Genomic DNA, 17,496 nt, shown 5'->3' on the forward strand with positions numbered 1-17,496 from the left:
TTGTTGCAATCCATTTTATTAGTAGGAGTACAAGGCATAAAATAGGGACTTAATCTTAAATTCCGCTCAAATCTCGTTCAGCTTGAACCTGGCATTTATGTTGACCGAACTCAGCTCGGTCACCAGGAACTTGAAGGAGAAGGGGATCTCGATCATGGACACAGAGCTGTTGTCTCCGCACAAACGACATGTTTCCGGTTGAGAGGAGAGTCCTCCCGTTTCGTTTCGCTTAACAATCTGCTGCAGTGGCGCCAAAATTGACCCACACTTGTGGCACACCAGCGTGTGAGTTTTGTCCGAGTTGTGAAACAAGCGGTCCTGCAGCAGAAAGGCGGCTCCGTGGGAAATCAACGCATCTCGTTCCATCTCTCCGAATCTCACACCGCCGCCTCGTTTTCTGCCCTTAATTGGCTGGTGGGTGCGGGCTTCCACGGCTCCAGTGGACCTAACCTGCCACTTGTCAAACACCATGTGCCGCAGGCGCTGGTAATGCACCACTCCAAAGAATATATCCGCCTTCATCTCGCGTCCATCAACACCTGAATATAGTCTCTCCGTTCCGTAGTAGTTATATCCTCCGGCCTCGAGCATCTTGCCAAAGTAATCAATGGCCGTATTCTCCTCTGAAAAGCGGAAAGGAGTGGCGTCGTAGACATTCCCGTGGACTGCTGCATTCTTTCCCGCCATTGTTTCAATCATCATGGCGATTGTCATACGGGAGGGAAAACCGTGGGGGTTGAACACGATATCTGGGATCAGACCTGATTCCGTGAAGGGCAAGTCCTCGGCGGGATACTTCTGTGAGCAAATTCCTTTCTGGCCGGCTCTCGACGCAAATTTATCGCCAATAGTGGCCGGTCGTGGAACCCTCAGTGTAATGGCTGCCGATCTTTTAGCCGACGAATCGAAACTACCCAACCGACGAATGCTATCTACCATGCAGTCCTCCTTTTCATCCATTTTCACAACCTTATATGTGGCTACCTCGCCGTCAAAATAACAGTACAGTGGAGCTCCGTAGCTCAATTTAGAGCCTGGGTGTGGAAGACCGTCTGCATCAAGATATTTAGCTAATTCCGGCATATGCGGGTGCCTAGCGAAATAGCTGTTCTTTTTGTCCAGCGTCAAGAACTTTGTTTTGTAGATACTTCCATAGGCAAATCCTCTTTCGTATGCCGCCTTGTTGATGATCATGGCGTCTTCCATATCGTAACCCGTGTAGGAAATAACAGCTACAATAGCGTTTGTGCCCATGGCGAAGTCATCCAACTGGATGTTGTCGTAGTGAACCGGACGGAAGAGCGGCGAAGCTGGCGTTTGCAGGCGGTACAACTTGTTGGCCGCCTGCTTGGGCCAATTTAAGCATGGGGTTCCCATGGTTTGCTTTCCCATCTGACACTGGTACATGTTACGAGGCGATTGATTGTAGTCTGGCATGGGAATTAAGTTTGCTAGGTTGCTCATAAAGTGCGTCTTGGCCAATTCCAGATGCGTGGTGAAGTCTGTGTACATTTCTTTTGGATCGATGGCAATCTCCATATACAACTGCTCAAGTGTTCCAATGTACTCCACCCTCTTCCACTTTAGGTTCCAAACTGGCCTCATCATTCTGGCAGGTCCCGTTGAAAGATAAAGTCCTGGAAACTGGCCATTCTTTTTAAATGGAATAAAGCCTATTTCCATCATTTGGGGAAATGTGCCAAAAATCTTTCCGTAGCGCAAATCGTCGACTATTTTTGTGGCATCTGATTGGTGAATGTAACCCAGATGTTTACCATCTAAGAAAACAACATATAGCTTGGCATCCGGAGAGCTTTGTTGGGACAACGGCATCATGCCCATTTCTATCAGGTTAGAAGGAATGACCTGGAATAAGACAAACCATTTGATAATTTTTTTTTTTTTAAGTTAATAACTTTTTAAACTTACCTCTACTAGTTTGGGATCTGCACGCTTTGAAATTTCGCAGGTCAGAGTCAAATGGTTAAGCAATCCACAAGGCGTGCCGTCGGGAGTGTGGACAGGGCAAATAAAGCCCCAGGCATCCGGGAGGAGCTGTCGTGCCTCTGTGGTTCGCATGGTTGTAAAGTAGGAACCACGGTGAATAGCTCGGAAATGGGACATGTAACGCATCCTGTTGATGTTTTCTGCCATAATGACCAAACCACTATTTTGCATTAATCCCAGCCCCGTACGACTCGCAATATTTCCCGTGGCTAAAAACGACTCCATGGACCGACCTACTCCGCCCGCTTGCCGCATGCACTGGGTCATTACCGAGCTGGACAGTAAGCCATCTGGGGTAGTGAGCTTCTTTTGGAGACACCGTCGCACCTGCAAGGCCCAAGACTCGACGCGTTCGCCTAGGTATTTCTGGTAAAGATGACCTGGCAGGAGGACTTCCTGCATCATCGCCGAGTCGACGTTTTCCACTCTGTGTTTGCCCTGGGCGCATTGAAATAGCTTCTGCACCATAAACACAATCAACTGAAACTTATCCTCGTATTTGTCCAGGTGAATCATGACTCTTTCCTTAAGGATAAAGTCAGTCACATCCTCATCAGGTTGCCATTCCGGAACCTCTGGGAAGCGAGAGCGGAACAGGTGACCAATGAAGCTTCTGCACTGCGAGTGCGTGTAGACATTCTCGTTCTGGACTTCCCTCAGCATGCTCTGGACGCAGGATAGATAGTACTGATCGGACTCGTAGCCTTGAACAAGTCTGTTGTATATTTCTTCATCCGTATAATCCATTAGGCATTTGAGAATCAGGCAAACAGGCACATATGACAATCTCTTCACATGCGAGAACATAAACTTGGCCGTTCCATTGTTTAAATAGTGAAGAACGTTGCTAAGGGAGGATTCATCCTCCCGAACTGTTTGCACCAAAACACCCAGATCACTGAAGTTCTGGCCACGATCCTTCCAAGAAGAGCGTTTTACGCAGATTGGATGGTTTCGCCTGGTCATGATCAGCATACGCACTATCTTTTCATTTCCACGGATTACAAAGATTCCTCCCCATTCGCTGTCATGTTCTCCGTGTTTCACCATGTCTTTCGGCGAGGCCTGACCAAGATTGCAGGCTTTTGAGCGCAGCATTATGGGCAGTTCACCTAAATCCATGTTTATAGGGGGCTTCTCTACTCCATTAACACTCCAACCCAATCGAACGGAGCACATTCCCGAGTAAGAGACGTGAAGTTGCCTTGAATCTGTGGGATAAATCTCTCGTGTGCGCACATCAATAACATCCTGAGGCACCTGTGGCTTAGATATCCAAATGGACTCCACTTTTAACGAGATCTTCTCGCCGGCGGGGCTTTGCCAATAGATGGGAGTCATGTGTTTGGCCACGAAGTCCAGTCCCACGGTCAACATTTCATCAAAGGAGTCCACATGGGGTGCTCCTAAGTTTGCCAGGTGCTATCATAAGAATGTGTGAAATTCATTAGTATGAGTAGCAGCAATTACCAATTCGTTATTTACCCTGCTCAACTTTTTGGGTATCTGCCTAAATTCTGCTCGAGAATTTGTCAAAACCGGGTTATCCTTCATTTCTTTTATGTCCTCCAGCATTTTTTAGGCTTGTTTCTATTAGAAAACTGCTCAAAATTAAAAAAATCCCGGAATGCTTTCCGTTGCACGTGTTGTTTTGAGTCGGAGCTGAAGAGAACTGGTCCGTTTCAAATGTGAACCAGTCAGTGATAAGCTGATTCAGAAGTGGAACTTGTTTATGAAACTGGAGGCGAGTTAGTTTGTTTCCTATATTTAGACTAATTTGAAAAATTGTGACAACTTAAAAAAGTATTAATTTAATTAAATTAAATCATGTTAAGGTCTGTGCACTAGAACTACTACCGGCTTCACAACAATATTGGCTCATCTCTTGTCTTTAGGGCTGCCAACTTGTTTTATTTAACAGCTGGCGTTACGCGCGCTATACTTCTTATCAGTAACATTTGAAATGTTTTTTTTTTGTTTTTTTATTACATATGTAACTGTTATATCATGCAGATGAAGGTGACCCGGTAAGCAGAACACAACTTCTGCGGAAATGAGAACTTGCAACAGGATGTGAGGATGTGTCAACCAAACGCTGTCCCTAATAGAGATTTAGCCTTTATGAACATTACTCAAAAACCTCCCTGGAAACCACTCGCATCTACATACTTGTCTGTCAAGGCACGGCCGCAAAATATGCTCAAGTTCGTTGCAATATTTATGCTCGATTCCTGTTGACTAGCCAGTCTTTTCCTTCAAATGTAGGTTTCTTAAATTCTCAAATAAAGACTACATTTTTTGCTGTGTATGGACGCCTTCTTAACTGCGACTCTTGGCCAAAGTTATTCTAATTAACCGCAAGCTCCAGGAAGCTGGTGGAAGGGACATGTATGACTAGTTGGTTGTCATGATTACAGTTCCCGTATTAACTAAATACTCTGCCTAAGAAAAGTATGAAACAGTTCCAAAAAAAGCCTGCTCCAAAATCAAAAAGTACAGTAAAAATTAAATATATAATGCTACCTAAAGAAACTACCGTCTGCACAATTATTCTTTAGTATAATAATTTACTTTACTTTGCTCAAGGCGCAGACATTATTTATAAAAGAAGTTTGACTGTTTCCCGAAACAGCAAGGAACTACCCAAGGAGCTGCAGGAGTCAAAAGAAAAGTGTGAGGGTCTCAATCTGAGCCCAGTCGCTTCGGTTTATTATTCCATTATAATGAACACAATGCATTTTCTTGCAACTTTTCCGGGCACACTGTCCTTGACTGCTTCTCATATCCTTGCAACTTGCAACTTTCGCTGCACATTTGCCTGTGTGCAACCTCTGTGAAAGTTGAGGGCGTGGCTGGGCGCCCAACTTTTGCCAGGCGCTTCAAGTTTTAGCCGGATTTTTTCCTCTTTTGAGTCCCACCAAACAACAGAGAACCCTGAAGTGAGAGGAGGGAGAGAGAGAGACCATGGCAAATTGCATTGTTGATTTTCATTTTCAAGCCTGGCGACACTTTGCCAAATGTGTGCTTCCTCTATCATCCAGCCTTTCCCTAGGAAAACGCTCCGCATCCTTGGTTCAGAGTCATTGCTGCGTGTTTCCCACTTTTCAAATGCGCGTGTGGAGACAAAAAAACAGGAAGCTGGCGTAGCCATTGCAAAAATCAGCTAGCAAATGCATTTTCATTTCAAACTTTCCGCAGAAGTTTTCCGCTGAGTTCGGTATCCTACGCACCCTTTGCCACCATCACAAATTGGTTAATAAAGGTTCAGAGCTCCATCTTTGGGGAGTAATAATTGCGGAAGGATGTGGGTCAGAGCTAAATAAAGGGGAGGGAAAAAAGCAAAATGGTCCAGAATATAACTCAATATAAGAAAAAATAGTACTTATAAGTATTAGTTTATACTAGAAGGGATCTTTTATGGTAAACTACCTGAAGTTCAAGGTTCCTACCAAGTCCTTCCCTGAATATTGAAGATCAACGACCTTGTAAGCGTTGCGGATCTATCTCTGGCAGCTCTTGACAACTGGTCGTGATCTTCTCTTTCTTGTCAGGCGATGTGGCAAGAGTTTTGTTTTGATTTGCCCATTAGTCATAATTAAAATGACGCGTGGGCCTAAATTTAGACGCTTTCATGTGACATTATTTTCCTAATTAAAATGTGCATAGGCCGTAGAACAATAATTAGAAGTTCTGAGGGAAGGGGAGGACCTGAAAACACTATCAGAGCATTCTCGCAGCATAAGAGATAGTTTTTCCCGAATGCACAAACAAAGCACTTGTGCGAGAATTCTCATTGGGAGAAGCTAAAATCGTGTGAGGACAGGAGAGATTAAAGTGGGTTAAAAATAGCCAAATCTATTTGATGTTTTCTCAGTTTTCCCCGAGCTGGCCAAGCGAAGAGTTGTGTTCGACCATCGAACGGATGGAAAATTAGAATCGAAAAATTTTCCAACGCCACGAATACATATAGAACTTGATCATATGTATACTAGATAATTACTTTCGTTACTTTCCGTTGTTTTTAAAGTGAGAGTTGCAAGTGAAGCAGTTGAAAACAAATTCGATACATAGTTTCTCGAACCTCCTTGGTTGAAAAGTGAAAGTCAATAGATAATTGCGAAATCGGAAAACTCGTGTGAGATCGTCCCACACAGATATATAAGCGATCTTGTTGGTATTTTTCCTGCACCAGTATTGGTGGCGTACCAATTGGAAGCGATCCGTAGATCGGTGGATCGTTGGATCATTGGGTTTTCTTTGTGCCGACGAAGAGTCTTTCTCTAGAAGAAAAGTCGCCATCGAGGGGATCGTAAATTTAACTCTTGCCAGGCGGAGCCCATCCACATCGTCATCTTTGTCTGCATCGCGGTAAACAAATCGTCACAGCCGCATACCACAGCCACAGCCACAGCCCGTTCGCCTTTGTTCTCTTCGGGAAAATGGGAAACGGCGAGTCCACTCAGTCTGCAAATGATACGCAGATGCAGCAGGCAGCCGATGACGAGCCCTGGTGGAACGACATCGAGCACGAGAACCTTGTTCTGGAGCAGGCCCCTCAAAATACAGCAGGAAAATCAGGGGAGAATCCTCCATCAGTCTCTGTGGAGAATATAGTTCTTGCCAGAATGGAGGATCGAGCGGAGGACTCTGGCCACAAGGAGCAAACCCTGGAGGAGTTCAGGGAAGAACTTCGACAGAAAAGAGAAGTTCGTCTAAATGCTGTGCAGGATCTAAGGGATGAAATTGCCAACCTGAAATCGCAATTGGCCAAAGAAAAGGCGGAAAATCGACGCCTGAAAAAGGATCAAGGAGAGGAGGAGCCAAGCCACTTGGAGAATTCAGATACTCCCAGGCCAGATTCCGATCCAGACGATGAGAATCCCAGCTCCAGGAGTCGGCATGCCAATATCGAACTGGCCAGTGCCCAGTTGGCCTTGCAGCAGGCGCAGGCCGAGAACTTGTCCTTGCGAGGAGAGGTGGAGGTGGTCCAACGCCAGGTGGGAACGCTCAAGGAAGTCATCTCCTGCTGCAAGCAAATGCTGAGTGTCAAGGAGGAGCAGTGTGCTCAGGTGAGCTGGTCACCAACAAAACTTGAAAAGCCTTTCACCCTTCAAATACTTTTTACTTGTAGCTGAAAATGAAACTGACGCAAATAGAGGACTCCTTCAGCGAGCGAGAGATGAAGATTATGTCGAACAATCTCCGCCAGGAGTACGAGCGCCAACTGGTCAACATCCGCCAGCTGAGGCAGCTCTATGAGGAGCGGCAGCGAGTGGCTGCTGCCGAGTACGAGAATCTCCAGCGATTGATCTCGATCAAGAGGGATGAACTGACGGCCGAGCAGGAGAAGTAAGTATGCTCATCAAAACCAAATTAAGGAAATCTGTTGAGAAAGTAATTATTTAATATCTATATATTTATAGTCTATCTCTTAGACAGAAAAAAATGCAATGAGATTATAAGATTTGTTTATTTTCATAGCTATATTTATGTGGAAAATATTTTCGCACTGTTTATCCAAACCAAATCCCATATTCTTTTTTGATTAAGGACTAAGAACTTCGAGGAGCGCAACCAGGCGCTTCTTTTGGAGGTGGAGACTGCCAACAAGGAGCTGGCGAAGCTGCGCGAGGAGTGCGGGGAGCACAAGTTCGAAAAGCGATTGCTGAGCGACCAAGTGGGGGCAGTCAACCTGGTGGGTACACCTGAATAAATATATCGCCACTCTCATTCACACTCTCCATCAGCTCTTCAGCCAGCTGATCATGGGCTTCAACGGCAAGAGCAACATGGACATCGACCGGCTCAACCGAATGCTGGAGGAGAACCGCCAGCTCCTCAACCAGATGACCCAAGCCGAGGGCAACTGCAGCGATGGCGCCACTCTGCCCAAGCTGCTCTTTGAGCTCGTGGAGCAGGTCACTGGCCATGGCGACTCCGCCGGGGAATCGGACAAAAGTCGCAGCACCACACCCACTCCCACACCTACACCCACAGCCACGCCCACGTTGACGACCACAAATGAGGACACCACGGACTGTTGTCAGCCAGGAGAAGGAGTGAACAAAAAACACCGGAAAAGGGGTTCCAATGCGGGTGCGGGTGCGGGTGCCACTGCGGCTTCGTTAAAAAGCCATGAGCCCGAAATTATGGGAAAAGTTGCCTCGGCCCAAGAAATCATTGGCAACTTGCCAAAAGTTTGGAAAGTGTTGATGGAGCTCTTGAGCCACCACAAAATCGAGCGCGTGCAGTTCGAGGAGCTGCCGTCCTGCAGTGGGAGTGCGACCTCAAGTGCGGCCTCCGCATCCTGCGCTCCTGGCAAGGACGAGGGGGAGTCCCACCGCAAGCCACCGGAGCTCAGCGTCAGCAAGACCTACATCAAACTGAAGGTGAGCCCAAGTTGCCAAGCTCCAGTTACTACAGTGCAAGAAAATAGCAACAGATATTTATACATTTTTTTAAGGTCATAGGTCAGTTGGTTTAATAGGAGTATTTATTTCCTTTTGATCCAAATTTTTAGGTCTCAAAAAATAATTTCATTTTAACCAAAACTAAAGATAGGGTTTTCCCAGTTCAGTCGTAGCTCCCCAAGTTCTCCTTTCCCTTTCAAGTGTTGCGGACAATCGGGCTTGTTAGTTGTCGTATCCGGTTTGCTGATGAAGTGCACCCTGCCAGAGCCCCACTTGCCCTCCTCTTACGTTCCCACTCCTGCTCCACGGAGCTCCGTCTGTGGATGTTGCAAAGTTTTGCATTATTCACTTAAGCGCTTTATTTAGTCTAGTGCCGAGCGAGCGGCCGAGCACGAGCAGCTTCATTATTGCTGACGTCCTGCCGAGCATCGATGTGGGAAGCAGGATGTACAGGCGGGCGGGGCAGGAGGAGTGCAGCGGGCTGAGTGGGCGGCTCCTTGGGGCAAGGTCCTGGCAGCCGAGTCCGTTGTTGTGCACATAATTGAATTTATCGGTCAGTTGCCGTTGGCTCAGAGCATGTTGCACATTGCTACCCTTGAAAAGAGGCTATTGAAATTACGTTTTGGTGCTGGTCAGGTATTCTTTTTAATCTTAAGGATCCCGCTTTAATCGTGCTGGAGAAACATGCCTTAGCATTTTATAATTTAAAGGAAACTACTACTTTGGGTTACTCCTTATAGCGAGGGTATTAGGGCTTCCTTTTTTGAAAACTTTACCGCTGTCATTATTTTGGCTTAAACTCTAATTGAGTGAAAAGAGCACTTAGAAAGTTTTGGCTCCAGGATAAATTCCCCATTAAGTGGCATCGAAAAACTCATCCTCTCGCCCTTGCAGGACCTCATCCTGGAAAAGAAGTCGCTGGTGAAGGAGACGAACCGCCTGAAGACCCTCAACAGCCACCTGGACTTCCGGCTGAACCAGCAGGAGAAGCGCCTGAGCGGGGTGAGCCTGGAGCTGACCAAGACCTGGCACCTGGTGGGCAAGATGCAGCGCCAGCACCGCCAGCTGCACACCCAGGAGCAGATCCTGCGCTACCAGCTGCAGCAGAAGCGCCGCCTCCTTAGCGAGCTGAAGGACGAGCTGGAGTACTGCCGCCGGAAGTGGGCTCTGGCCAGGGCCAAGAACGACGAGAGCCAGGAGCAGTGCGACGAGTGGCGCAGGGAGTTCGCGCGGAGGAAGCTGGAGGACGCCAACCACTCGGCGGAGAGCGGCTACAGCGACTCGGGTCCGCAGTCGGATGAGGAGCGCGAGGTCTTGGCGGCTCTGGAGCACGTGGAGGCCCCCACTTCAACCTCCGTCTGCCGCAGGAAACTTCTTCGCGATCAGTTCGAGCACACCCGCAAGATCAAGCGGATGCAGAGCACCTCGCCCGGCCGTCAGGGATTCGCGGGCCAGGAGGATGAGTCCGAGGACATAGTCCTTCGCTGGAACAGCGCACCGCCGACTTGCGGCTGGAGGGAGGAACCCACGTATCCTGCGGGGCAAGAAGAAGAGGAAATGGAAGAGGAGGAGGGTGGAGCTCGAGGTGGAGTGCCAGGGATACCGCACAGCAGCAGGAGCAGGCAAAGGAGCCACGCAGACTCACCCGGAACCTCGGGCACGGCCAGTCGCATCCACAAGCTGGAGGAGCAGTGCAAGAACCTCATCCAGCAGGTCCTGGAAACCTCCGGCAACCGCGAGCGCCTCGAGATCCAGCTGTGCCAGTTCCAGGACGACATTTCGCCAGCCCAGCACGCCGTGCCCCTGGAGGAGTTCATCAACAGGAAGCGCATGGAGCGCATGACCAGGGCCAGTTCCGCGCCAGCCACCGGCAGCCTCACTCCCCGCGAGGAGGAGTACACCAGGAAGAGGTCGGAGCGCCTGGGGCGCCTCGAGGAGGAGTCCCGCCAGCTGATGTCGCGGATCAAGCGCACGGCCGACAGGGGGCACTATCTGAAGAAGTCCTTGGACAGGATTCGAAGGGCTCCGAGTCGCGAGGCAAGCTTCGAGAGCAACACGGAGGAGGAAGCAGCGCCTCCGGCAGCCAAGGCCGAATCCCCCCAGCCCCAGAGGAAGCTCCATCTCCACTGACCGCCGAGGAGGAGGAGTACACGGCCAGAAGGGCGGCCAGAATCCAGCGGCTGGAGCAGGAGAGCCGCCAGCTGATAGAGCAGCTCTCCAGGAACACAGAGCGCGGGGGCAACTTGGCTTCCAGGCTGGACACCTTGCACGAACAACATGGCCCCAACGCTCGGCAGGAGGAGCCCCAGACCGCCACCAGCCTCTCGCAAACGGTGGAGCAGCGCTTGGAGGACATTGAGAGGGTGTCGGCCAACAGAGCCGAGCGCCTCCGCCTGCTGGAGGCCCAGGGCAACGAGCTGATAGCCAGGCTGAGCTCCACATCTGAGCGCGGCACCGCCATGATCAACAGGATCGCGGAAAGGGAGGCCGTACGGCGGCAGGAGGCGGAGCTGGTAGAGCAGACTGTGCCGACGGAGGAGGCCACCAGCTCCGTGAACTCCGTGGCCAGCAGCCGGATTGTGGTTGAGCCGGAGGAGGAAGTCCAAGGAGCAGCCTGCTGCGTCACAGTCACCACCACGCCGAGTCAGCTGGCACTGAAGCTGCAGTCCACGGGAGCCATTCCCAAGAGCAGACCCCAATCCCAGCTGTGCGCTGCTGCTCGTCAGGATGACGCGGCCAAGAAGCGATCTCCGGGAAAGGAAGCTGCCACGGAGGAGGCCCCCGAAACGCTCGAGGATATGGTGCAGCGCCTGAGGGCGTTGCCCTTCCCAGACAAATCCCTGGAGAAAGAGTCCCCAAACCAGAAGGAAATCGAGACAACGCAACTGCAAAGTCAAGAAAAAGAGGAGTTGCTTGAAGGCGGAGCTAATAAATCCGAGTCAGAGGAGGAGAACCTGGAGATATGTGAAACCGAACCAACTGAAACTGAAACACAAGTCGAGGAATCGCCGGAGGAGCACAAGGATGACCATGATGATGAAAACTGAAAGATGTTCACTAGAATTTAATACGACTTCCAATACTCGCTGATGAAACTGCTAGTCGCATAAAGATATTGTTAAATGTAATAAGCTGCGAATAGTAAGGAAATATATTTTTTGATGTCTCTAATGATGTTTCTAAACATTAAATTTTTGGATGAAAAAGTTTAAAAGTATGATGAACCAGATTTGCGGTATTCAAGGAAATCCCGCTGACTTAATTCATTTGCATTCGCGTTTGTCGTACAGCCATTTTCCCCGAGTCTCATTATTTTCCTCTGAGAAAATGAATCGCAAAGCGTTCCTATCCGACCCCACACCATCATGCATATATCACTAATCAGCGAAGAAGTGTCCGCGTCCTTGGCTCCCAGATCTCCCCGCCTGCCACATCCTTCGCCCAGAGGAGCGGACACGGACTGGCTCGTCCTTCCGGGGGACTTATGTGCTCTCTTAGCCACGCACGCAGCCATGACATTGCACGGAATACGGAATACCGAATACGGAATAAGAAGAAGCGAGTGGCAGGGAGCAGGGAGCAGCGAGCAAGAAGAGTGCAACTGACGTGTGTGGGTGGGGAGTGGGGAGTGGCAAGAACGTGGCCATCGGGTGGCAATGGGCGGCGCATTATCTCTGCATATGCAAGTAAAAATGCCAGCGTCCGCTAACAAGTTGGCGACATCGTCATCGTCATCCGAGTCTGACTCCGATTCCTCCGCTTCCCGACTCGACTGCTTTATGCAAATGCCCCCCTCCTCTCAAGGCGTGTAAACAGCAATCGGTGGGTGGAAGGGGTGGGTGGCTCTGTTCAGGCATAAAGACAACATCGCCTCATATGCTTTTAAAGCGAACAGAGATTGTACATTAACTTATCCGCTGTCTTCCGCCCAGCAGCAAACTGTCAACAGCGGGAAGTCCTCAATCTGCCTCACCAGATACTTCTATGTGTGCAACATTTTGGGGTGCTTTACATTCTGTTACGATGTGATTTTCCAGAGCTGTTAACCACAAGCATGTTAAATGTTAAAGGTTCACTATGCCAACTACCCCTCGCGAAAATGAACACTTCCAGTCGGGTTACCAGTTGAGCTGGGGTGGTTTTGCTAACAGAACTGTTAAGGCCTTGAATGCAGAGCCCAAAGAAGTTCGGTGGAGCACTCAGTTTCAGTTGACCTAGTTCTTCTGAAAAGTAACTGAGAACAGAAGGAGTTAACAGAGGTTTAATTAAAGTGCAGTGCATTCAGTGGCAACAAGTTCGAAGGAGATATGGTGTCGAATCCTTGAAATGGAGTTCTAGAAAGTTTGCTAAGCTGTAACTGTAACAAGTTAATGGAAAATATTAACGTTGCCTAAATATAGGAAACGCACATTTATTTTGCCCCTTATAAGCCGACAAAGCCATTAAGTAGAATGCACAGCGGTTTCAGGAGTGGTTTGACCCCTTACCTTGATACCTGTAAAGGACCTCCAACCTGCATGAGAGCCCCTCAATAACAGCTTGCTTAACAGCGTATAAGAGTGGCCCCAACTCAGTCGCCATCTGCTGGAATTCAGAAAAACTTGGTTGGGGCGATGAAAGCTTTTTGAGCTTCGTAGACAGCTTTAAACTCTACAAAACAGTTAGGAGGGGAAACTGTAAATGACAGGCTTAATTAGATGGCACCGAAAATCAGGTCCCATTTGTGGCCTAATTTTTGTGGGACCCCGACCACGCCCCCCGAAAAGCAGGAGCTCCCTTTGGGGCTAAAAATGTATACAAATTGTTGCACCGTTAACTGACTCTCGCTGTTCTGGCCGAGATCATCTCGGGGACTGGCGGCCTGCAACTGGACACGTCAAATTAATAAACTGCCGGACGTACCACAAGCTGTGAAAAAGCAATCTTTGTCTGCATGCCAGGCCTCTGGAGTGTTTTCCAGCTTGTTAGCCCGCCCAGTCCACTCCCATTCCGATCCATCCCCGCTCGTAGGGTTCCTGAGCCTTTCGAGATTTATGCAGTTCGCGCGGATGTCGGAGATCCGAGGAAGCGCCGCTCCGTTTTCGAAACCGAATAAGAGCCGAACTGGAAGTGCACTGAGAAAAAATACTGAGAGTGACGGATGCTAACAATAAATGTTGATTTATTGCCAAGAGTTCACTAAACCATTTATTAAAATTTGTTTGTTCTAAGATGGCTTAATGAGCTTTTACAGTCCATAAATAAGTTTTAAGGCTCAATAAGAGTGTTAAATTATTTATTATTTTTTGTTAAAATATTATATGTATTTATCTATTTTTTTTTCAGTGCTCTTCCGAAGGGTAATCTAATTTATTAAAAGTGCAGCCTCTGGCTGAAAAAGAAAGAGAGCGAGAGCAAGTCTCGTTTGGATTTTGATTTACGCTGAAATAAATTAAAATATCATAAAAAGGAAATTAAAATTCACTCGCACAACAAAGCCGGACTCCGACTTCGACTCCCGACCCCGAGTCGATTTCGATTCCCGTCCCGACTGGGGCTCTTAGCTAATTTCTGAACAAGTAAAAATACAAATAAATATTTTAATGTGTGATTTACGACAATGGCTCGCACAGGGGGTCGACTTGGCCACTTCGGTGTTGGTTTTAAGCCGCGACTGCGACTCCATCTCCATTTCGATCTTGAGCTCGGGTTCTGGTGATGGTGTTGGTGGCGTCTTGGGCTGCGTTTTGATTGGATTTCTGCGCTTCTGGCGCTCGTGTGGAGTGCCAAGCCCGATTTCAAGACCAAGTCCCACATTGAAATACAATTTAAGCGCCTTTAATGAACTGACAGTGGAACAGATCGAGGGAGTGCAAGAGTAGATGGGGAAATTAGTACAACAAAAGAAGGAAAGGAAAACAATATGGTCAAGTCAAAAGTACTTTCGTACTTTAGTTGATTTTTAATTGAAGAATATATATTGTAATACATACTTTAAATATTTGTATTTGAAATACGAGATCTACTTTGTTTTCAACTAACTCATAAATATCAAAAATTTCATTTCATCTTCACAAGATTGGGATACCACTGCCGAGATCAGCGAAGTGTATTTAATTTGGAAATAACTTTTATGGCACAGATAGAATTGTTATTGGCACATCCAGACAAATTTAACGATCACATCGCACTGAGCCGAGTTGGGTTGCATTAATGGCCTGCGATCAATTTCAGATTTATGCGAGTACCCCGAGCGTTTCCAGATTTTGCATGTACAAAAAGAGAGAAGCTCGTAAAGTATCGAAAGGGGGCAACCCGAAAATGGCCTGCAATTAATTAAAAAACCATTGACATTCATAAAAAGTAAATTGTGGCAACAGCGAGCGGAAGCAAACATAATGTCCCACTATTATGAAATTTATCAAACAATTTTGCACCACACCTCCCGAGCTCAGGTTTGCGGATGGTTTTCTCTCCTCCTGGAGTGCCGGGCGATGAGCATTTATTAACAGCCTGCGACGAGGCGAATCGATCGCCGTTTCGATGCCAAAACACCTGCCAGGCACTGCAAATGCAACCTAGAGAGGAGTCCGTGACTCTCATGAAAGAGCCTACACTTTACCTTTTAGTTGTTTACCTTAATATACTAGAGGACCCTTTAAAGTTTTACACTTCGTTTGAAATATTCGAAACTTCTCAAGTTGTTGAAAGTCATAAGCAAAAGCGAAAATCTTTAAATTGAGGTCCTCTTTTTGTGATGGATATTCACTTGTAGTTAAAACACATCTCTAGCTGTGAGTGATCGAAGTATCAGAGGCATCACACTGTTGATGATGATGGGTATTGGGGCTGGTGATGGAGTTGGAGTTGGTTATTCTGATGGCCAGGGCGATGGAGATGGAGCCGGCGATGGGATGGAGCAGCAGCCCCGAGCTGGCTAACGAGCGCGAAATAATGCGCGAAATATGGAGCAGAGAGATGGCCGATTCGAGTGTCGTCCAGAGCCCCGAAACGAAATGAAACAGGGGAGCAGATCCAGATCCACCTGAGCCTGCAGCCTGGCAACGTTAACGGTGGCGACTGACAGAATTATAATCAATTAGTGGAGCGGCCGCGTGAGCGCATTAAATTATATATTCCGAGGCCGAGGGACCGCTGCCGCGATACCGATTCGTGTAACGCGTAGCGCAATTTAGTTTAAATTAAAATAAATTCAATTACGAGAACATGAAAATCCATTACGCAAATTATTGTCATTAAATGTGCAATTTGGCCGCCGAGCGTTTATGAAATTTTTGATTAAATTTCTGACGCTTCGCTGGAAGCATTAACCCCCCAGAAAAGCCGAGCCGCGCATCAAAACGAAAGACTCAGGCAACAAACTCGTCCGCCGCGGCCTGCACATGTCCGCCCATGGAGAAAGAGATGGTCAGCGAGAGCGCTGCCAGCTGGCTAATTAATTAATTATAATCCCAGCGATTAGCATAGCCTCCTCGCATCCCCAATCCCAATCTGAATCCCAATCCCATTCCGGGGAGCCGCTTTCATTCATAGATCGCCAGTTCAGCCAAGTCACACGCCACCGAAACGGGTTAGACTTGCTAAACGATTCGTTAGATAAGATACGGGTGTGTATATATGTCCGCATATATCGCATATGGCCAGCTCACTCGCTCGCCCATTTGGCCGGCCAGTTAGTTATAGTCACTAAGTTAGTCAGTGAGTGAGCGACTGACGCGTCTGATGGGAACATGCTGCCGAGTGTCGCACTCAATTTGTAAGACCCGCTAATCAGCTAAGGCTTTAAGTCGTGATTTATTTGGCTTGGTCACTTGATTATATACTAATAACAAAGCTATGAGCAAGGCTGGGCCACATCAACTAAAAACTGAGTTATATTTTACACTACAAGATCAGCTTACGTTCAACCCCAAACTTATTCCCCTTGTACCACCGATCAATTGCAGTGCCTTCTATAATTTTTATTTACCCAATTCAGTTTCGGTTTTTCCCTTTTTTCCGCTCGTCCGCTTAGTTGCTAAATGATTGCTGGGCCAGCTGCAGTTCGCTCGAAAATTGCTAGACCAAACAAAAACCAAACTACTTAGCCGCACACTCGCCGCATCGGTAATTGAAAATCGATAATCTCTTTGAACCAGTTTGGTCTGCTGATCGCCGCTGCCCCTCAGGTTCCCCCGCAATCCTTGGGCCTCTCGTGGATCCTCCAGCCACGTTGGCTTCGAGTTGCCCACGAGGAAAGAGAGAAACGGAACCGAACCGCAAATCGTCTGCAAATTGTAACCGCAGATGGAGGTGGATGTGGAGGATTCTGGCGGGGATCTGGAAGGTCCGTGTCCGGGAGGAGGCGAAGGCAATTGCGATTGATTTTAGCACGCTTAATGGTTATTGGTTTAGCTACGGCTGGATCGGGAACTGCACTCCAACTGACGATGGCTCCTCTCGTGGGTAATAATCCTCCGCTGCTGCCACACCATAAATTACAAATAATTCGATTTACACAAGATTTTCACTCTTAATGGCCGAAAATGGCCCCGGCCGTGAAAATAATGATGAAAACAAACAAAACTTAATAAGATTTTAAGCGATCTGCTGCGGGTAATTGCTCGGATGATTGAAAAATCAGGCAAATGGCGCAGGAATGGCCCGAAATGTGACCAGCGGAGTCACCTCGTTGCCACATTTGCCACATTAAGCCATTAACTTTGGCCAGCAGCAGCCTTTGCTCTCGCTCTTGTCACCCAAATGCCTGGGATGCTCGACTAAATGGCAAATTAGTGAGCCGAGCGGGCTTAAAAGGCAACTCTTTTTTTTGGAAGCACGCCCAAATATGTCAACGAAAGTGCACTGCTAGAAAAAGGGCACCATTTTATTTATAGTATTATAGTATAGTGTAGTTTTTCTTTCTGCAACCTCTCTCCAATTTCTCTCAGTGATCTGGGGCAGCTGCTGGCTGCGTCCTATTTAATTTCACATTTCACATACATATTTTTATTATGCTGTTACCGCTTGTCAGATTTTGCACCGTCGCATGCCGCGGATGCCTCGCCGGATGGCAATTTTAATTTGTGGCAAACTCGAA

General features: G+C 47.8%; 2 protein-coding genes across 2 annotated transcripts; one reads left to right on the plus strand and one right to left on the minus strand.

Annotated features, from left to right (window-relative positions):
- LOC108091549 (DNA-directed RNA polymerase I subunit RPA2) lies at window positions 1-3,669 on the minus strand. The gene is made up of 3 exons (XM_017190820.1): window positions 3,493-3,669; window positions 1,930-3,429; window positions 1-1,866 (listed from the first exon to the last, which is right to left on the minus strand). Exons 1-3 carry the CDS (start codon window positions 3,580-3,582, stop codon window positions 67-69), a joined length of 3,390 nt encoding a protein of 1,129 aa, XP_017046309.1. The 5' UTR covers window positions 3,583-3,669; the 3' UTR covers window positions 1-66.
- Window positions 3,670-5,893: 2,224 nt separating this feature from the next.
- Window positions 5,894-11,588, plus strand: LOC108091534. Its single transcript, XM_017190800.2, is given in 6 exon segments — window positions 5,894-7,076; window positions 7,139-7,356; window positions 7,558-7,702; window positions 7,755-8,396; window positions 9,312-10,514; window positions 10,517-11,588. Coding segments are annotated over 6 exon segments (3,786 nt in total). The 5' UTR covers window positions 5,894-6,446; the 3' UTR covers window positions 11,465-11,588.
- Window positions 11,589-17,496: the final 5,908 nt, after the last annotated feature.

This window comes from Drosophila ficusphila, unplaced genomic scaffold (assembly GCF_018152265.1).
Source record: "Drosophila ficusphila isolate 14025-0441.05 unplaced genomic scaffold, ASM1815226v1 contig_412, whole genome shotgun sequence".
Classification (NCBI taxonomy): domain Eukaryota; kingdom Metazoa; phylum Arthropoda; class Insecta; order Diptera; family Drosophilidae; genus Drosophila; species Drosophila ficusphila.